Consider the following 18716-nt stretch of genomic DNA (forward strand, 5'->3'; position numbering starts at 1 on the left):
ATATTTACAATTTATAAAATCTCTTAAAATTAAATATTTTGTAGAACTTCAAAATTTTTGAAATGTCTACTTTTATTTCAAATAGCATAAAAATGTTTAAATACATTTATAAACCACTTCCAACAACAAAGTAAATGTATATTTATATAATTAAACTAAACTTATAGATGTATTATATATATATATATATATATATAAAATACTTAATCTTCAATTTTTTAAAAAAAATCACAATTAATATTCAAAATAAAACTAAATTTCTAAACTTTTCTTTAATCAAATAAACCTATCATGATTTAAGTACATACCAAATTTTTTGGTTCTAGATGCAATAAAACTGAACATATTTTGCATTGTAGCTCACAATATGGATTATGAGAAAAATTAGTCTAAATTTTGCTTATTAGTTGGATTCAGTAAATACATGCTTTAGAAAAAATCTAGTATCAATAATAATAATAAAAAATTAATAATTGGGGTATCAGTAAATTTTTGGGGTCAAATTTATCAGAGTAGATTTAATAATATAGATTTTTTTTTAAATAAAATTTTAAATTTTGATCTGGAACAGTGCTTAAACCTCTTAATTAATAAATGAGGAAACTGCTTTTGTATAATTATCTGTAAATTGACGTAAAAGAACTTTAACCACTTTTCTGCCTGAAGATAATCTTTAAGGGCCTTTGTTTGGTAAAATTTATTAATTTAAAACACTATTCAAAATATAACTTTTAATAAACGGTTAAAAAATATTTAATATATAATGTCATAAAGGCTGCTGGTTTTAATATTATTTCTTATTAATTGTAAATATTTTGAACTAATAATACAATGATAATTCTTAAGTTTCAATTAAACAAGGAAAAAAATGCATCTAAATTAAATGTTCAAAGTTCTCAGGAATATTTTTTGTGAGTACAAATACTGTGTTTAAAATACTTAAGTACAATATTAAATGATATTGTGTTAGTTATAAATTTGAAATGTCCTGAAAACGCTTTTGTTTGCTTTGTATATTTATGTAAAAATAATGATTTCATTAGTGTTGTAAATATGCATTTTAAAAATTATGTATTTTATTACGTATCAAAATTTTTTATTTGAAATTTAAAGATTATTAGTTGAATTGAAAATATCTCCGTATTTACATTAAAAAAATATATTGTATATTATTTTATATACAATGTATTTTATGTACACTATATACGTTAAAAATAATATACAAAAAAATATATATACTCTGTATACATTGATCATCACTGATCTAATTTTTAGTGATTGTGTTATAATTAACTTCAATTAATTATGCACAGACAATTAAATCTTATGAAGTTTTTTAAAATTTGTAATAAGTATCGTATATTAATGTATTGGTAATGTAATTATGTTTGCATAAAGTTCAACTGCTAATAATATAAATTAAATGAATTGAGCAAACATTTAAGTATTCTGATAATTAAAAAGATTATTTCTTGTTGCCCACATATCTCTTTGATTATTGGTGCTGTATCATTCAAAACAAAATTTTTAATGTATGCAGAATTGCCAATTATTACAATTTATCCATAACTATTATAATTTTGTTGTCAAGATTATGGTTGAGTACTAAAAATTACAGTTTTTTAGAATTTTCGTAATAATTTGTTAAGAATATAAAATTTTTTCTTTTTAACTACCAAAAGTTAAGCAATTTAGTTGTTTACAGCAAACATTTAAAAAAAGTAGCACTTAGGGTTTTATTTAATAGCAAATTCATCCATAATATTATTAATATTAAGCATATAGAATTAAGTAGTTAAAGCACCTTAAAGTTGTTCAAACGGGAATTTTTTTTAATGTTGTGTGCAGTGTATCCCGCTGTATAAGTCGAACCATTGTATAAGTCAGCCTCTTTTTCACAAGATAGCAAATTTTTTGATGTGTCGGGTGTATGAGTCAACCACCGAGAAAACCAAGTCTGAAATTAAAAAACATCAAAAAAATTTAAGTTTACAAAATTTTATCTTTATAAAAATTGTTCTCTCTGGATATAATACATTTGCCCACAAATAAGGACATAAAAAATCGGAGTTGTCTTCTCGAATAAAAAAATTTTGTTTGGCGACCTTGTGAATCAAGGGAAAAAAATCTTAGAGAAGCATGAAATATGCTCACAGTTCCCATAGACACCATGTGTCAAATGATACTATACTCTGCTGCAAGTTAAGGAAAACCCATTGTGGTATAGGATTTAAGTAATCGTCTGCGACTGCATATAGCTCCGTTTTATTTTGTTGTCCTATTATTTAAATATGAAATATTAATATTATTTAAATGTAATTAAACTTGACGGACAGAAATTTAATTTGTGCTATCTTTTATGATATGTATCATAGAATTATTAAAAAAGGGTTATAGTTTTGTAGTCTTACTGGAATCCTAGACTATGCGACACATTTCGATAAATAAGGAGAACATTTGTTTTTGAAAGGGAAACAACTATGCAAGAGCATTCAGGGTTGCCATAGACGACTGAAATAGCACTATTTGCAACTAGTTTCGGCATGAGGCAACTAAGGCAACTTTTATTGACTGAAAAGTCTAAAAAGCATCTATTTTCAGGAAAAGGAGACTATTGGGAGACTTTTTTGTACTCTTGGAGATGTTTTTTTTTGGCATAATTGGGTTGAAAACCTGCGGCCCGAGGGAGCTTCTGAACACACGAAAATTTTTTTTCTTAAAAAATTTTGAATTGCAATTGATGTCTTTGAGTTATGACTTTTTAATTTGTTCCATTTGCACAAATTCCATTGTAATTCTATTTCGTTTCTCGATTGCCCTTTCAATGGTTATTTTTCTACAAAATTCCGCAATTTTTTTAAAAAAAACCTATTTTTAATACGATATGATGCCTGAATTTCAAATTTGAGTAATCACTTTTCACTATATATATAGATAGATGTAACTACATATATTTGCCAATTCAATTTTCATAAAAGGGAAAAATTTTTAGAAAAAAAATTTTTTTTTTCAATGAAAAAGTATATTTTTTTTTATTGAATTCTTGTAATTAAAAGTATTTAATTTTCTCCAAATATACAAATTTTTTTGATATGACAATTTAGTGCTAGAACACTAACGTTTATCATTTATATAAAAATCATCATTTTTGTCACCAACTTGATTAAATGGATCATGGTATATGACAATTAAGTCATATAATAAAATTTTAGTCATATTTTATATAAATTTTATTCTTATTTAGGAAACTATTTATATAGTTTTTAGCAACTATTTCCATGCTTTACCCTACTAAAAGCAACTATTTTGTTCATTTTTTTCTGTGGCAACCCTGAGCATTGGATTTGATTGGACCTCTTAAAATGGCATGTCTTAAATTATCATGTCCTTAAAAAATTATATGCCGGATAAATAATTTTCCTTTTGCTGGTTGAAATCTGCAAGAAACAATATTTATTATTCGTTCATCAGTTTTTTTAAATGTGAACAGAAAGGCGTATGTTGGTTATGATTTTGAGATATAATTTTTATTAATTCACATTACTTGTTAATTGATTAATAGATAAGTTTTGTATTCCTCATTTCACATGATTTAAGGAAGCAGGCAAAAAGAAGTGCAATGTCTTTTCCAGAGTTGGCAATGTTGATATATGTTAGTGCTGGGAGCTTAGCATGCACTTTGATGCAAGCAGGTTTTCTCCTTAGGCATAATGGTTTTTTCTTAACTTGAAACACAGTATATGTGTGTGACAAAATGTGGATTCAAATGTTATTGTAAAATTTTGAAGAAGTATCAAATTCTTGGTATGGAGGTGAAGACGATTTTTTGTGGGCAGATGAGGATGAAGTAGAATCCATTATTGAGTGGAGTTCGTACGATGACACTCCTAACATTATTGAATCTCACACAGATGATGTTCTGGAATCTTTAAATGTGTAGCTTTATGACTTTTCATTGTGCTATATATTTTTTTTTAAATACTCTTGGTATATTGCCAGAACTTTTCTTTTTCTTCATTTTTTCCTTCCAGAACGTAATTTAAGGTTTTGTTTCTAAAAGTAAAATTTTTACATGTAAAGAAAATAAGATGAGAGAAAATGCAAAATTAATTGTATATAACTAATGAAAAATAATTTTTGAAATCATTAAAGGTTTGCTCATTTTTATCGCATTATTTGTAATCCATCACTATTTCACGATCGACGCCTTTCCGACTTTATTATCAATGTATAAATCGAAACCCTGATTTTAACAAAATTTAGGTGTCTTGAATGTCGACTTATAACCGGAATATACAGTATATTACATTGCACTTTTTATTACTGATAGTCAATTTGAAAAATTAGCTCTTCTGCCTTTATGTGTAAAATGATTTACTATGCTATAGTTTTGTTTAAGAATCGGTATTAATCCAGGTAGCTTTATGAAAATTTTTAGTATAATTAAGTTTATAATGAAATATCATCATTTAATATCGTTTCTTTTTTCTATTCTTTGTACATAATTTCATTATTCTTATCATGCAAAGTTGTAAAATTTAATTAAGTCTCTTATGTAGTATTTGTTACTCTTATACAACTTGTGTAAAATTTCAGCTTTTTTTTGTCCACAGATTTTTAAAAAAAAGAATATCGACAGATAATACAGTTAGAAAAGAATGTCTAATTTTCAGAGTCTTATTAACTGATTTCAGCTATCAATTAATTTATTAGCCTAAAGTGTTGAATCACAAGGAAAATAATGTGTACATTCAAGTTTATTTGAAGTTGTAATGATTTTTATAAAACATACTAATTTAAAAATTTTAAGAATAATTTAACTTTGCATTTAAAGCATTATTATTTTTATCATATAGCTTTTTAATAGCTTATTGTGATTTAATAAAAATCACTATTTTATAGTAATTAATACAAATGACATAGAAATTTATAAAATATAAATATAATTTTAAGTTAATATTATTTAAAATTGTATTTTTTTCCCATTAAATTTATATGATTAAGTTTTCTAATTTGAATCATTGCTTATTAAATGTGATTAGTTTAATAATGACCATTTATCCTTTTTTTAAATAATAATGCTAAAAGTAATTTAATATTTCCTATCATTTGTGTTACTTTGGTTTCCCAAGTTTAAAGAAATTTTGATTTATAGTTTTGTGTTTCTTTGAGGGTTCATAAGCATTTAGATACAATTACACGAGCACTTAACCAGTTGAGCATCTTTTACGTAAATGCACATCCGGTCAAATCTCTATATTAGTGCGTGTGACAAGTTTATTTGTCGTGTAAAATAAAAATTTTCCATTGACTATTAAGTCTCAAAAATTCAATAAAATACAACAATAAGTATATTACTTGGTGGTATGTTTTCCTTTATTTTTCCAATAGAATTTTGAAGTATTTTATATTGAGAGGTGATGAGTGGGCTCACGCCCAGAAATCAATTACATACGTAAGCGGTGACTTAGATGACAAGTTAGTTACAGAGAAACTGCGTAAATTAGATGAGCCAATATTGTCTTTTTGCTGTATGAGGCATTCTTGAATTGAAAGTAAGCATTATATCCAAAACCTCACACTTTCTGGTTAAATCTTATTTCTGAACCTACTGAATCTTATCATTTGTTACTTGCTTGTCATCTAATTTTTTAAAAAAAATATTTCTTATCCTAATCTATACTTTTACATATCTTTTCTTTGTGATATTAGTTCTTTTGTTTAGTTCTATACTTTGAACATTTTTTTAATTGTACATTTCATAGAACAAATGTATATAAAGTGTATGTAGTACTTTTTTTTGCAGTATGCAGAATTTTACTTAAAAATGTCTTTTTAACTGATTTTAAATAAAGTGCATTTTTTTTTCATTTCTATATATTTGAAAAGAAAAACTGTGGGAGCTGAGAAAACAACTAAAATGTTACTGTTTTCTTAATTTTATAAAGAAAGCTGAAATTTTAGTTACTTAGAAATTTGATTATGGTATTTATTTGTTTATTTTAGTTAGAAATCTTGAATGTTGAAATGTCTCTTAAGCCCTAAATTCTATAAGTAAATTCAAATTTGTGTTTGATTTTTCATAATTTCTCATAAGTTTAGTATAATTACCATAAATTATATTTTTTTAAAAACTGGTTATATTTTTCTGAAAGCAAGCACTAGTTATTATTTTATGTATATATATATATATTTAGCAAGTTACTTGTTGCTGTCTTTTAAGATAAAATTAGGCAAAATAAATAAAAAATAATTATTCGGATAATTAAATGTAAGTATTAAAAGTATTTATTTTGCTTATTTCTACAAGGACTGTAATAAGTATATTCTTGTATTAAAATTATGATAGAAAAATACTGACATTTGTTATCTTAATTTATAAAAAATAACAAAACGGTATTCAAAAATGTTCCATAATAATGAATGATTTTTTGTGGGTATCTAGAGTTTATTCCTACTCAAAAACGTTCATTCAGAAACGCACCTTTTCTAAAGCTTAATATTTGTTTTTATTTAAAATTTTCTTTATATTTCTAGTAATGTTTTCTGACTTCAGTTATCAATATTATCTTTTTGATTGAAGTTCTTCTTGCATCTACTATGATTAATAAAGTAATTTTTTTATCGACTGAAAATTTTTGGCATTAGTATGGCTCTTTTTTCCAAAGAAGTATTTATTTGCTCTGTTTAAAAAGTAAAACAATAACACATAAGAGCAAAAGTAATGAGCACAATTACCACCATTGTTATAATGCAATCATTAGTGGTATTTGTTATAATACTGAAATGTTTGTCTGTCTGTTATTTACATTGATTATGTGATTTTACTGTTTTATTTTATTTTGTGGCGTAACTACCACTACACAATTATTGAACATCAATTCACTAGTATATAAGACATGCTAACTCGAATCAAGGTACCTTTTGATAGATGAAGGTTGGCAATATTGAAAGTCATATCGCACGTTGTGGACTTGCGAACGTGATATGAACTCAACTACATCGGGCGCCATCTCTTAGGAATGGTCCTCATTGAGTAGTTGACTTGCTATTTGTGACTGTGTCATCGTCCTCTTCACGCTGTTGCTTCTCGGTCTAATTTGCACACTCTGTGATTCTGCACACATTCGACTGCTAATAGCAACACAGGAGAGACCACACACACAACTGTGAACTTAATACAGCTTTCAAGCGACAAACGGTCAAAACTCTGTGAACTTAATACAGCTCTCCCTCCTAGCGCTTAAAATCGGGTGCACTTAAAACAGCTCTCCTGGTCTTTCGCAAATACAACAACTAGTGGTATCCATTTTTTTTTTCGAATTCCATCCCTGATAAAATTTAGGAGGGGGAGTATTGTGGCGTAACTACCACTACAATTATTAAACATCCATTCACTAGTATATAAGACATGCTGACTCAAGTCAATCTTGAGGTACCTTTTGATAGATGAAGGTTGATATAGGGGAAAGCTCATTTTCCGCAATATAATGGTATTTTTTAAAGAATCTATGTTTTTAAAACTGTCTAATAATTAAATGTTAACTTAAATTGATAAATCTTATTATGAACTGTATTTTTTGTTGTTATTTTTAACATAATATGAAAAATATTTGAATTTTTATTTCTTCAAAATACTGTGACTTTTTTTTGTTTGTTTGAAAATTGAATTTAAAATCTTAATTTCAGAAAAAAAGCTTCCACTGAAATTAGTTTTAGGTATACCCATGTGATATGATATGCTGTGAAAGTGTTTTGTGCACGTGTAACTTAACGGAAAGAAAGTTTGTAGGTTGGAAGTGAATGATATTCTTGTGTAAACCTTGTAAATAGCAGTGTACATTGAAATTTTGTGCATGCCTATTTTTTTTCTCTATCAATAGAATTTACACGCGCACACACATTGGAAAAAAAAAAAAGCAAATTGATACCGTTGAAGAATTCAAAACTGGTTTGTAACACATGAATATTATCACTTTTTTAGACTCTATTTACAGAATAAAATAATTAGGTGTTTTGGAAAGAGCAAGCTTCCCTTCATCAGGTCGTTAAAAATGACAATGATAGAAAACTTGAGCAGTATGAGAATGAGTAGTGGAAAAAGTTGAGCAACAAACGAAAAGTGATTTTTTTCGGAAAAGGAAAGACAAAAAGTAATTTTAAGAAAAAGAGCAGCAAAGCGCAAGTTAAAAACAAAATTTAATTAAAAAAATTCCATATTCTACTGTTTCATTTTTGAGTGAGAGGAAAATTGAGTTTGAAGAAATGAGCATACGTTTTGTTTCTGTTCTTAACTTGTTCTCACTTTTTATTTTCCCTCTCCCATTCTTTTTCTTCCTCCCAATTTTTTATTGTTTTTCACCACTCTTGCTTCCTTCTTCTCCATCACTCATACTCTTGGTGTTATTAACTACATGAGAAAGAAAAGCTCGTTCTTTTCCAAATTTGTAGTTTTATTTTGCAAATGGAGATTTAAGAAGTATAAATAAATATTGCAACTGATATTTTTTAAGAAGTACTGCTCTTCCATTCTTAGTGTTTTGATACTATCTGTTATATTGGAGCTTTTAGTTTCAATGCAATTTTTTCAGGAGCAATAGCACCATAAATATTGAAAGATTTAAAAAAAAAAAATATATGTGTACGAGTAATGTTTAAACAAACCAATTTTCATTTGCCTTTTTTTTTTAAACTTCATTTATGGTGCATTGCTTAAAATTTGTATAATTTATTTCTCAGGACTTTATTTTCTTATAGTTGTTTGTTTTGTTATGTTCACTTTTTGTTGTCAACTGTTTAAATTTTGCAATAAAATATATAAACTGAATGTTTCTTTTTTTTTATTTTTCTTATAAAATCAGGAATTCACAATGTAATGAAACCTATGCAAGTTCACGATTTGTGCGATAAAAATTTCGATGGTCTACTTAGGAAAGTTCTCAATTTAAAGGGGTAATTTAATTAATTTCTCAACTTAAAAAGAGCAATCGTTTTCGCCAGTTTGGTGCTTGATCATTTAGATCAACTTTAAGTGATCAATTTACAGCCGTGGTCAATTTAAAGGGCTTCACTGTATCTATGAATGAAAAATATACTATTGTGAATAAATGTAATTATTCTTGTAGATTTCAAAATGCACCATCAATTCATAGTTTCAATAAATTTCTAAGTAAGCCATTTTCTAGCCTTTTTCCTTTTACCTTCCATCTACAAATTCTAAAATTAATATTTTCAAAACAGGATAAACAAAAGGTTTATTTTATTTTTTTCGAAAAATCGCAAACTATAGAATGTTTATAAACATAAATAAACAATTAATTGTTTGAACAAGCTAAATTTTATGTATTTATAGTAAATTAATATTTAAAATTAGCGTTGCCTTCAAAATTCCATTTTGAAAGCTTGTTTGTTTAAAATACACGTCAATTAAAAGTTTATTTAAAAATGTGCTATTTATTTATTTTATTTGCTTTAATATTAATAGTTTGTCTGCAAAGGTGGCAGAACTTTGCAAGTATTGAAATAATTTACGTGTTATTCTGAGATGATTGGGTGCAGTTGAGATAATGCTTATATTCTGCAATTTGCACTACACTTGTAGTTGTTTTTCAAGCCGGGAATCCCATTTTTTGAAGGAAATAAATTCTATACAAAGGCAAATATCTTAATTTTGAAAAAATGAATAAATAAAATAAAGGAACCCCGAATGATGGTAGTTGTGTTCTTTCATTATATATAATAATGACGTAATTTGTGAATTTATGGTAATAAATAAATGAAAACTACAAAGCTATCGTTAACATTGTTGTACTTTATTTAATAACATCATTCACACCTTCATTCTTCGATTCATTCCATTTTTCATTCGTGAACATTATGACAAATATGAACAATTTTAAAATTATGAGTTCTTTCTTATAGTGAAATGATTAACAAAGCACTTAAATTTCAGACATCATTTGACAGAAAAATAAGGAATCGGCAAAAACAATTTTCACAACCAGAAAAGAAAACCAGTATTGCCATTCTTTATTTAAAGAACAATATGTTGCTAGAAATTTTGGTTTCATTTCAGAAGTTAGATGCTTTTGAAATGACGAGTTCTGAAATTATGATACTTTTGCTGGATTATGAAGGATGTAATATACATAGTTTTTGATTATTAAATACAAAATTGATTATTGAAAATTTTGTGCAAAATTATTTAGTTGGTGTATATGTTGATTGTTTAGTTGGTGTAATTATAAATTAAACATGCTGATAAAATTACAGGTAGTGACTAAATTCGATTGAAAGTTGTGAACTTTTTGAAAGCAAATATATTCCATCCATAACATAAACTTTGTTTTTAACAAATCATTTGTTATTTAGGAAATTTATACCATATTTTTTCATTAAATTGCTTTTATTATAGGAAACAAATTCATTTAAAATTAAAGAAAATATTTTAGCCGATATTTTTGGAAGTCAAACTTCAGCTTTGGAAAGCGAGACATTTAATGTAATTATAATAGAGATAGAACTTAGTTTGACGAAGATTTAATGTAATTAAAATGCAGATAAAACTTAGTTTGGCGAAGAAATTTTTTTTGTCTGCGCCATAGATTTAAAAATGTCGCGTGGAACTGAGTTAAACAAATTTTTCTGGAAAAAAAACTTAAAATGATGAAAATGCATAAAAAAAAAGTTGGAGAAAAAATTCAAGAGAACTTTTCACCACAAAATGCCTATAGTTAGTTCATCTTGCTGCTTCGATTATAAAAGTCTTTTCGACGAATTGCAAGTGAGTATCATAAAAAATATTTTTGATTCCTAACTTTAAACATTAGATATTCTGTGTATCTTTATAACTGGACATATATTTTCTTGTTTGTTTGATTTGTTAAGGTATATTTTTATTTTAAATGCAATGAAATTTTTTGATAAAACTAATCTTATTGCTGTAGTTTTAAATGTGATTTAGAAAATTCAACTACCTTTTGAAATTTTACTGATATGATGGAAATTAATGCTTGTTCTTATTATTATGAACCCCAGTGTATTATCATCATTGAGGTATAAAAAGTTAGTGCATTGAACGCCATTTTATAACTTGTTAAAGAAGATAATCGTAACATATGTCTATCGTTTAATACTTCTAATTATTGATTTTTTTTAAAAGTTGCTTTTAAGTTTTTTAATTGTTTCCTATATGACAACCATGAACCTTTTTTAGCATAACCAAGTATCTATTTTAATGATTTTAGCACTTTATGTGGTTTTTTGAATAAATAGAAGCATTGTACTTCATTTGAATCATTTTTTTTTAAATTTATGAAAGTATGAAGTAATTTAATGATGAATTTTTTTTTCTCAGTGAGATCAAACATTCATTTTATTTCACTCTGTATTTTATAATTTATTTATTTTATCTACGAAACCACCTCATATATTGGGTGTTTCACGTTTTTTTAAAATACTCCACCATCGATATAATAAATCTTTGAGAAAAGAAAGACTACGCAATTTACCAAGCTAATATTTAACATTCGTTTATTCTATTAGGTAGTAATTTATTGACAATTCTGAAATCTCTTCTTTTCTTTTTTTAAATTTATTTATTGAACAAGTTTTCCCTTTTAACATTATTAGTTAACAGGGCAATAAATAGTTGACGAGTTTCGATGAAATAGTTTATAACTACTAAATTTCATTATTTTTCTTTACACATGCATATGAGTATCTTCATACAAATGAATTATGTATATACAGATGAGCTGAATAATTACAACATTTCTTGAATAGTACTCGCACAGGTACTATACAAGAGTACCATCAGCATCAGCAGCATGCTTATTTCAGTCAGTTGTAAAGGCTTTTATGTGAAGATATCTAAACACTACGTCTGAATTTTTTCTTTTATAATAAATATATTTATCTACGAATATCAAGAAACAAATAAAGTGCTCTTCGTTTTATTTTGAGGTTGAAATGTTGGGACAGATTTGTTAAAGTATTGCAGAGTTTTTTAACATCAACTTTTCAGCAATATTTCTCCAACAATATTTTTAAATATGGGCTTTTTGAGTTTTAAACTACAGTGGTTATTTCACTATTAAGATTCAGTTATTTGAGTTAATCAATAATATTCGTGTTTTCTGCAAATTCATGCACCAATTAAAGTCCCATTTGACTTTAACTTTATCTGTTGGTTACTTTTAGAATTTTGTATAAGGATTTTAAGCAAAGTTATTAAAGTATCAAGTTGAATCATGCCACACAATAAATTATGATAGTTACTGTTAAATTGTTAAAAGGTAAAAATTTTCGGCTAACTTATTAAAGTATCGAGTTGAGTCATAATTCAATAATAAATTATGATAGTTATTGTTGAATTATAAGCAAGTTTAAACTTATTAAGGTATCTAGTTGAATCATATTGTACTGTTTAAATATGAAAGTTATTGTCATATTATTAAAAAATCTAAATTTTCTTTAAAATTTATTAAGGTTAATTAAACTAAATTCACCAATAAAATATCATATATTAACAGCGTAATTAATTTATTACATTGGTAATATATAATGGTGATTGATAAACTTTGACATCGTTCAAGTCTTCTGAAAAATTATTAAGCTTTTAAGTGAAATCATTTTATCAACTCGAATCATTTTATCAAATTATATTATCGTGTAAATTCAGTTTTCTTAGATTTTTCAAGTCTATAATATATGGTCCATGATATCAAATTAATTTATTTTTATAATTACTAAAATTTTCAAAATAACGGTTTAACCGTTTTGTTTAAACAAACTTGGCATTATTATGACTTAAGATAAGGATTTAACATATAGATATGCTTTTGCTTTATGATAGTATTCTGCTTAGATTTTATTAATTTTTTTTTGCGTCAAGAAAAATATTGCCAATAATTAAGGTCCTTAAATTCATAGCAAAATTCTAATTATTAATTGTACAAAACAAACTCATATTTTAAATATTTTTTGAAATGAATATAACGATTTCTTTTTTTAAAAAAATTACTACACTGCTGATATTTTATTTTTCCTAGACAAAAACTATTGTAATTTTTTACTTTTTCGCATACTTTCATGAATCTAAATAATGCAGTGATATGGTGTAATTTTTCCAACATTAAAAATGGAATAAAATTTATATTATTAAAATTCATAGTTTTCAATTCAGACAGGTCCTTGGTGATGAAAAAGAAACACTCTGCAAATCAGTAACAAATCTGCTCCTATATGGAGTATATATAATTCTATTTCTTGAAGGCTTCGGGTGATTACTTATTGTTATCATCGTCATTTATTTTAATAAGGCTAGGAACCTTTGTGCCTGGTTTAAAGAAGAGAGAATTTATTGCTGAAAATGTACGTTGATACAACAGCATCACAAGTTGAGAGCTGCAGATTTAAGAAATTTATGGATATGAAAAAGAAATGGAATTTTCGGTTACATTAGAAAACAAAAAATCTCAAAACGTAATTTTAATGGTGAATTAGTTTTGATTTTTCTATGTTAATAAGGTAATGCAAATTTACATATTATCAATGGAAAAAAAATAGTTAAACAAGTTTCACTAATTTTGCATGCGTTGTTGAGTCAGAGATAGGGGAGGGTGTTTAGGAACTCTTTCCTTCTGTTACTTACGGCGCACTAGAGCTGCGCAATGAGCTATTGGCGACGGTCTGGGAAACATCTGGGATAATGATCTGGAGAAAAAACATACATACGTCACATATTAATCTCGTAGATGTATGCAAAGAAGAAAAGTTAGTTTTCTTTGCACAAGCAAGAACTTAAAGAAAAAACAACTTTTACAGATTTCTTAACAAAATATCTTTACGGTGGAGAAGTTCTTATTCTGTTGATTTATTAATTTTCTTATTAGCAAAATCTTTATTTTGATTTTATGCGCACGAACTTTCCGTCTAAATATAATGATAGTAAACCATTTATTTTTAAAATTTTCAAACTCAAATAGAAACAGAAAGAGTTATAAGCTTGCAATTGAGATTATTATATCGCTGGAATGAAAGATAAAATTAAACTGTTCTGTTCTGTTTTGATTTACTGTTCTGTTCTGTTAAAATTGTTCTGTTTTGAATGACTCCTATAGTCTTAACCTGGGTAGCATGTTTTTGCGAAGTGGATTTTAAAATTTTTCCTCGAAAATAAAAATTCAATTTAATATATTTTTATATTAAATTTTAAGAAATTTTTCATGTTGAATACGCAGTACAGATATACTATCTTAGGTAATCAATCAGATTATTGTTCAGTAAGAATTTCAATTATTATCAAGTCTATTGTTACAAATCACACACGGGTGGCTAAGCTGTTTTTATTAAATTTAAAATGATTCTCAGAGATTCACAGCTAAGCATCGATTATTATTTTATGGTACGAAGATTGGTTAGTAAAGGAAGGAATATTTTCTTAATTATTTGTTTTTAAAACGTCATTAATAATAAAATGCAGTTACGAACTTTGTAAATTACTATAACAATATGACGGGAAACAGTTCGTTTACAAAAATTATGTCCAAAAATGTTTTTCTGAAGGTTAATGCAAATTTTAAAACCTTGTTAATAATTATTTTTTAATGCCAAAATTCTCTCAACTTGTGAATACCGTTGCCATTCGAGTAAACAGAAATCATGTTTCTTGTGAGGTTGACAAAGCACAGCAGGCGAGCAAGCAACGTTTCTAATAATCTAACTGCTTAACATTTACAAAACTTTGGAGATAACTTAACGACACATAATTATCTATTCTAGCAGTACTAGTGGAATATCACATATTGGGGAAAGTAACGACAGTATTCAAAAAACTGCGTCAAAAAAACAATCTGAAAACAGTGAACAATAATAGGGAATATACAGGCAAAATTTGTTTCTTTTATAAAACAGCACAATCTTTTCAAAGTCTTAAATCCTATTCAAAAATTTTCTCCAAACTCCCTGATCAGTCATTTCTCCAGATTATTCCGGAAAATTCACAACTTCAATTCAGTATTCAAAAAACAAAATTAGTAAAGAATTTGAAAAAAAAAAAGTTCTCTACGGCGGTAAAGAATTTGAAAAAAAAAAAGTTCTCTACGGCGTTTAAAGGAAATTTTTTCTCATATCATAGTAGAGTTTTTTTTCAATGTTAAAATAAATAAAAGCTATATATAATTAAAACTGCAAAAAACTAGAATTGTTTAATAATTATAAATTATTTTTTATAATTTCTTATAAATAATTTGAACTTCAAAAATTACAGCAACTCTTGAAATTGGCTTGAAAAAGTAATTTAATTATTCCGTCACGGTATACGTTTAGAGAGATTAATTTTTTTTTCTATATCATTAATTTGAATTCTTCAAGATGATTTCAATTATGTGATTTGGTAATATTATATGATTGGTAAAATCATATAGTGCAACTCATAGTAACTCTAAATGGAAGATTAATCGCAATTGTCACTTTTTTTTATAGCATTAACTAAAACGTTAATCACTGTTTTATGAAGTTTGTTGATAAATTAAATAATGAAACATAAGATTTTTTTCTTAATAATTAGAACCCTTCGTCAAAATTTTTGTAAAAGACTTAATATTCAGAAAATTTATGTTCAGAGAAAGCGGTCCGGCAGCAGCTGTTGTTGTCCAAGGTGGTCATGGAGGCATGTTGGTGGAATAGCGGTCAGTATTTCGCACCGACTGCTTTTATTGGTCAGACAAGAATAGTAGTCATAGATCTCTGGCTAGATGGATTTCAAGCTGCCACTAGAGATAGAACCCAGTTTTTAAAAATGAAAATCCAATGTCTTAACCATTGCGGCTATACTCTGTTGCAAGTTAAGAAAAAACCATTATCCTTATGGATAAAGCCTGTTTGCATCTAAGTACACGCCAAACGGATGCTAAGCTCCCAGCGCGAAAGTCTACCAACATTGCTAGCTCTTGATACAACGTTGCACAGCCTTCTTTTTGCTTGGTTTCTCAAAACGTGTGAAATGAGGAAATTAAAACTTATTGAATAATCAATTAACAAGTATTAAGAATTAATAAAAATGACATCTAAAAATCGTAACAAACATACGTTTTTCTGTCAACATTTAAAGAAACTGATGAAAGAATAATAAATATTGCTCCTTGCAGGCGATTTTCTTCAATAGCGAAATAAAATTCTCTATCTCGCATTTGATTTGTTAAGGTACTATCAGCGTAGACACTTCATTTTTAGTGGTCTAATCAAATACGATGATCTTGCAACCTCTTATAGTTTTTTTTTCTCGAACAAATCTTCTCCTTATTTATTGAAATACGTCGCCAAATCTAGAATTGCAGTAACGCAACGAAACTATAACTTTTTTAAAAAAATAATTCTAGGATATATATCGTAAAAGGTAGCGCAAATTAAATTTTTATCCGACGAGTTTAACCTTTAAGAGCTTTTATATTGTTTTGAAAGCACATTTGTATAATTTGATAACTAAATAAAACGAAACTATATCCAGTCGCGGATGATAATTTAAATCCTAAATCGCAATAGTTTTTTCTTCTCTTGCAAACGGATTAAAACGATTTTATTTGCCCTTTAACCAATGAATTTTAATAAATTGCTTTAGAAAGATTAATGTTTTATGACTTATTAAACCCAACTTGTATAATGACCAAAACGTAAACATAGTCTGTTATTTATGATCCTAACCTGAAATAAAATTATGTAGTAGAATAGATTAATTATTCTCTAGTTTGATTGATCGTACTTTAATAGTAAAATTAGAAATAAAGTTAGAATACCAAAATGATTGATATTGATATGGCACTTATTTCTGTTGCATGACGAGTTTAGCTCGTCATTGTGCTGTAAGGTATGAAAAACTAAAGTATAGCTATTATCATCATTTTACCGAAAGGGTTTATTTTTATTTTCGGTTATCGACGTGATTTTTACGGAGAGTTTCTCTTTACACGTTTGGGTCTCTGATCTCCTTTCCTGAAGCAGATTAACCTGGAGAAATGACTTCCCAGTTTAAACTAGATGACGAACTCAGAAATTGAGCGAGTTGGCAACTTCAGTTCAAGTACGCAAGCATATATGAACTTAAATAGCAAACATTTGCTTCAATACAAAGAGAGTCTTTGCCATCTTCATCGCCAATCTGATATTAAATTGTATCGAATTTACTTTCAAACAACCTGATATATTCAATATTGACGTTTAAAAGTTATCGTAATTTGAGACGAGTAATATGATACCAATCATGCAGCACGCGATGGCCTTCATTTTCAAAGACTCACTTTGTTGTCATTACCCGTGGGTTCAAAACTCATTCTGCTGTTCATTAAAGCTTGCGATCGAATATTTTCCACTTATTACCAGCAGAAAAGCGCCATTTCCTTGGCGTGAGATAGAACCAAGTCGCAACCAATCTCAACATTTGTGAACTTGGCTTGTTTTGTCGAGTAATGTCTTTAAGCCAACAAATCTTCATGTAACAGCCATTTAATGCTTTCGAAGATAAACAAAGGAAAGACTTGTCGTTGTTGTTGTTGTCCAATGGGAAGTCTGAAAGTCGTATCAGAGCTTGTCCTTTGAAGGATTTTTAAGGTCATAGCTCATGCGTCGACCATTGAGGAGTGGTCGCACATCGTCAGCCGCTGCTGCCCTCCTGTGCGAGGTGGTCACCATTTTGGCCTCACGCTCAAAAATGTCAGCCGTAGCGTCTTGGTCTGATTTGCAACGAGACATGGCTGCCGAACTGCCAGCCTTCATGGACACGACCGCCATGTCGTCGTTGGCCACCTGGTGACGAGATGGTGTGGGCGACATGCTTTCTGAGCCACAGGAAGAACTCTCACTGAGTTCAGCGGTTGGGCGACGACTAATCCTGGGCGAATGGTTCGGACGGCGCCCCAGGATCTGGGCTTGAATATGCTCACAGATGCGCTTGAATCGGCGAATAGGCCCTGTGGAACAAAAAGAATAGGATCAGACTCACAAAACTACATGTCCGTATCAAAACAGTTGCAAATAATGGAAATGATAACTTCGCCAAGTTTTGAAAATAAATATAATCGGTAAGCTTTTAATTCTGAACACAGCTTGAAATGCATATTTAAGAAAGCGGACACGACCTAAAATACTTATTAAAGAACAAAAAGTAGCGTAAATTTAGCAACTCAATGAGGAATTTCGTACTTACTTTTCCATACATTTTTAAACACTAAGCATAATCTTTAGGGATTTAAGTTCTGTCGGGGTGGCTGGTGGATAGGTTTATTACAGACCTTATTTTTTCAGAAACCTCTTCGCATTCAGAACACTGAACCATGAAGAAGTTTTAAAAAAATCTAAATTCATACAATGTCTATGTAATTGCACTATTATAAATTTATAGGATTCTCGACAACATTATAAAAAAGAATTGTCGAATTTTTATGTTTTCCTGAACGATTAATTTTTAAAAAAATGAGCTGAGGGATTTAGATAAATGGATATCACAATTATGAATTTATTTGGATTCATTTGTTTATTTTTAAGAAAAAGAACAATTTTCGAAAGAGAAGTTTAAAAAAAGGAATGCTATGTCCCTTTTCTTAAGCACAGATTTTGAGCTACGTCTAGAATAAAAAGCTCACCGATGGTATGTTTGTCACCCTGATGATTAATATGTTCCACAATAAGGAGAAAAATTAGAAAATGTCTCCCTAACTGAA

The 18716-nt window shown here is 27.8% G+C and overlaps 1 protein-coding gene across 2 annotated transcripts in view; it reads right to left on the bottom strand.

Moving 5' to 3' along the window:
* Positions 1 to 16371: 16371 nt before the first annotated feature.
* Positions 16372 to 18716, bottom strand: part of LOC107451732 (serine/threonine-protein kinase BRSK2-like) — a 92921-nt gene continuing 90576 nt past the window's right edge. For both annotated transcript variants that reach the window (XM_071179018.2, XM_071179019.2), the window contains exon 18: positions 16372 to 17966. In XM_071179018.2, the coding sequence (XP_071035119.1) occupies positions 17578 to 17966 (389 nt within the window). In that variant the 3' untranslated portion in view covers positions 16372 to 17577. The remainder of the gene's footprint in view (positions 17967 to 18716) is intronic.

The sequence above is a fragment of the Parasteatoda tepidariorum genome, chromosome 6, assembly GCF_982258835.1.
Source record: "Parasteatoda tepidariorum strain Cologne lab strain chromosome 6, Ptep-v5.0, whole genome shotgun sequence".
In the NCBI taxonomy this organism is placed as follows: Eukaryota; Metazoa; Arthropoda; class Arachnida; order Araneae; family Theridiidae; genus Parasteatoda; species Parasteatoda tepidariorum.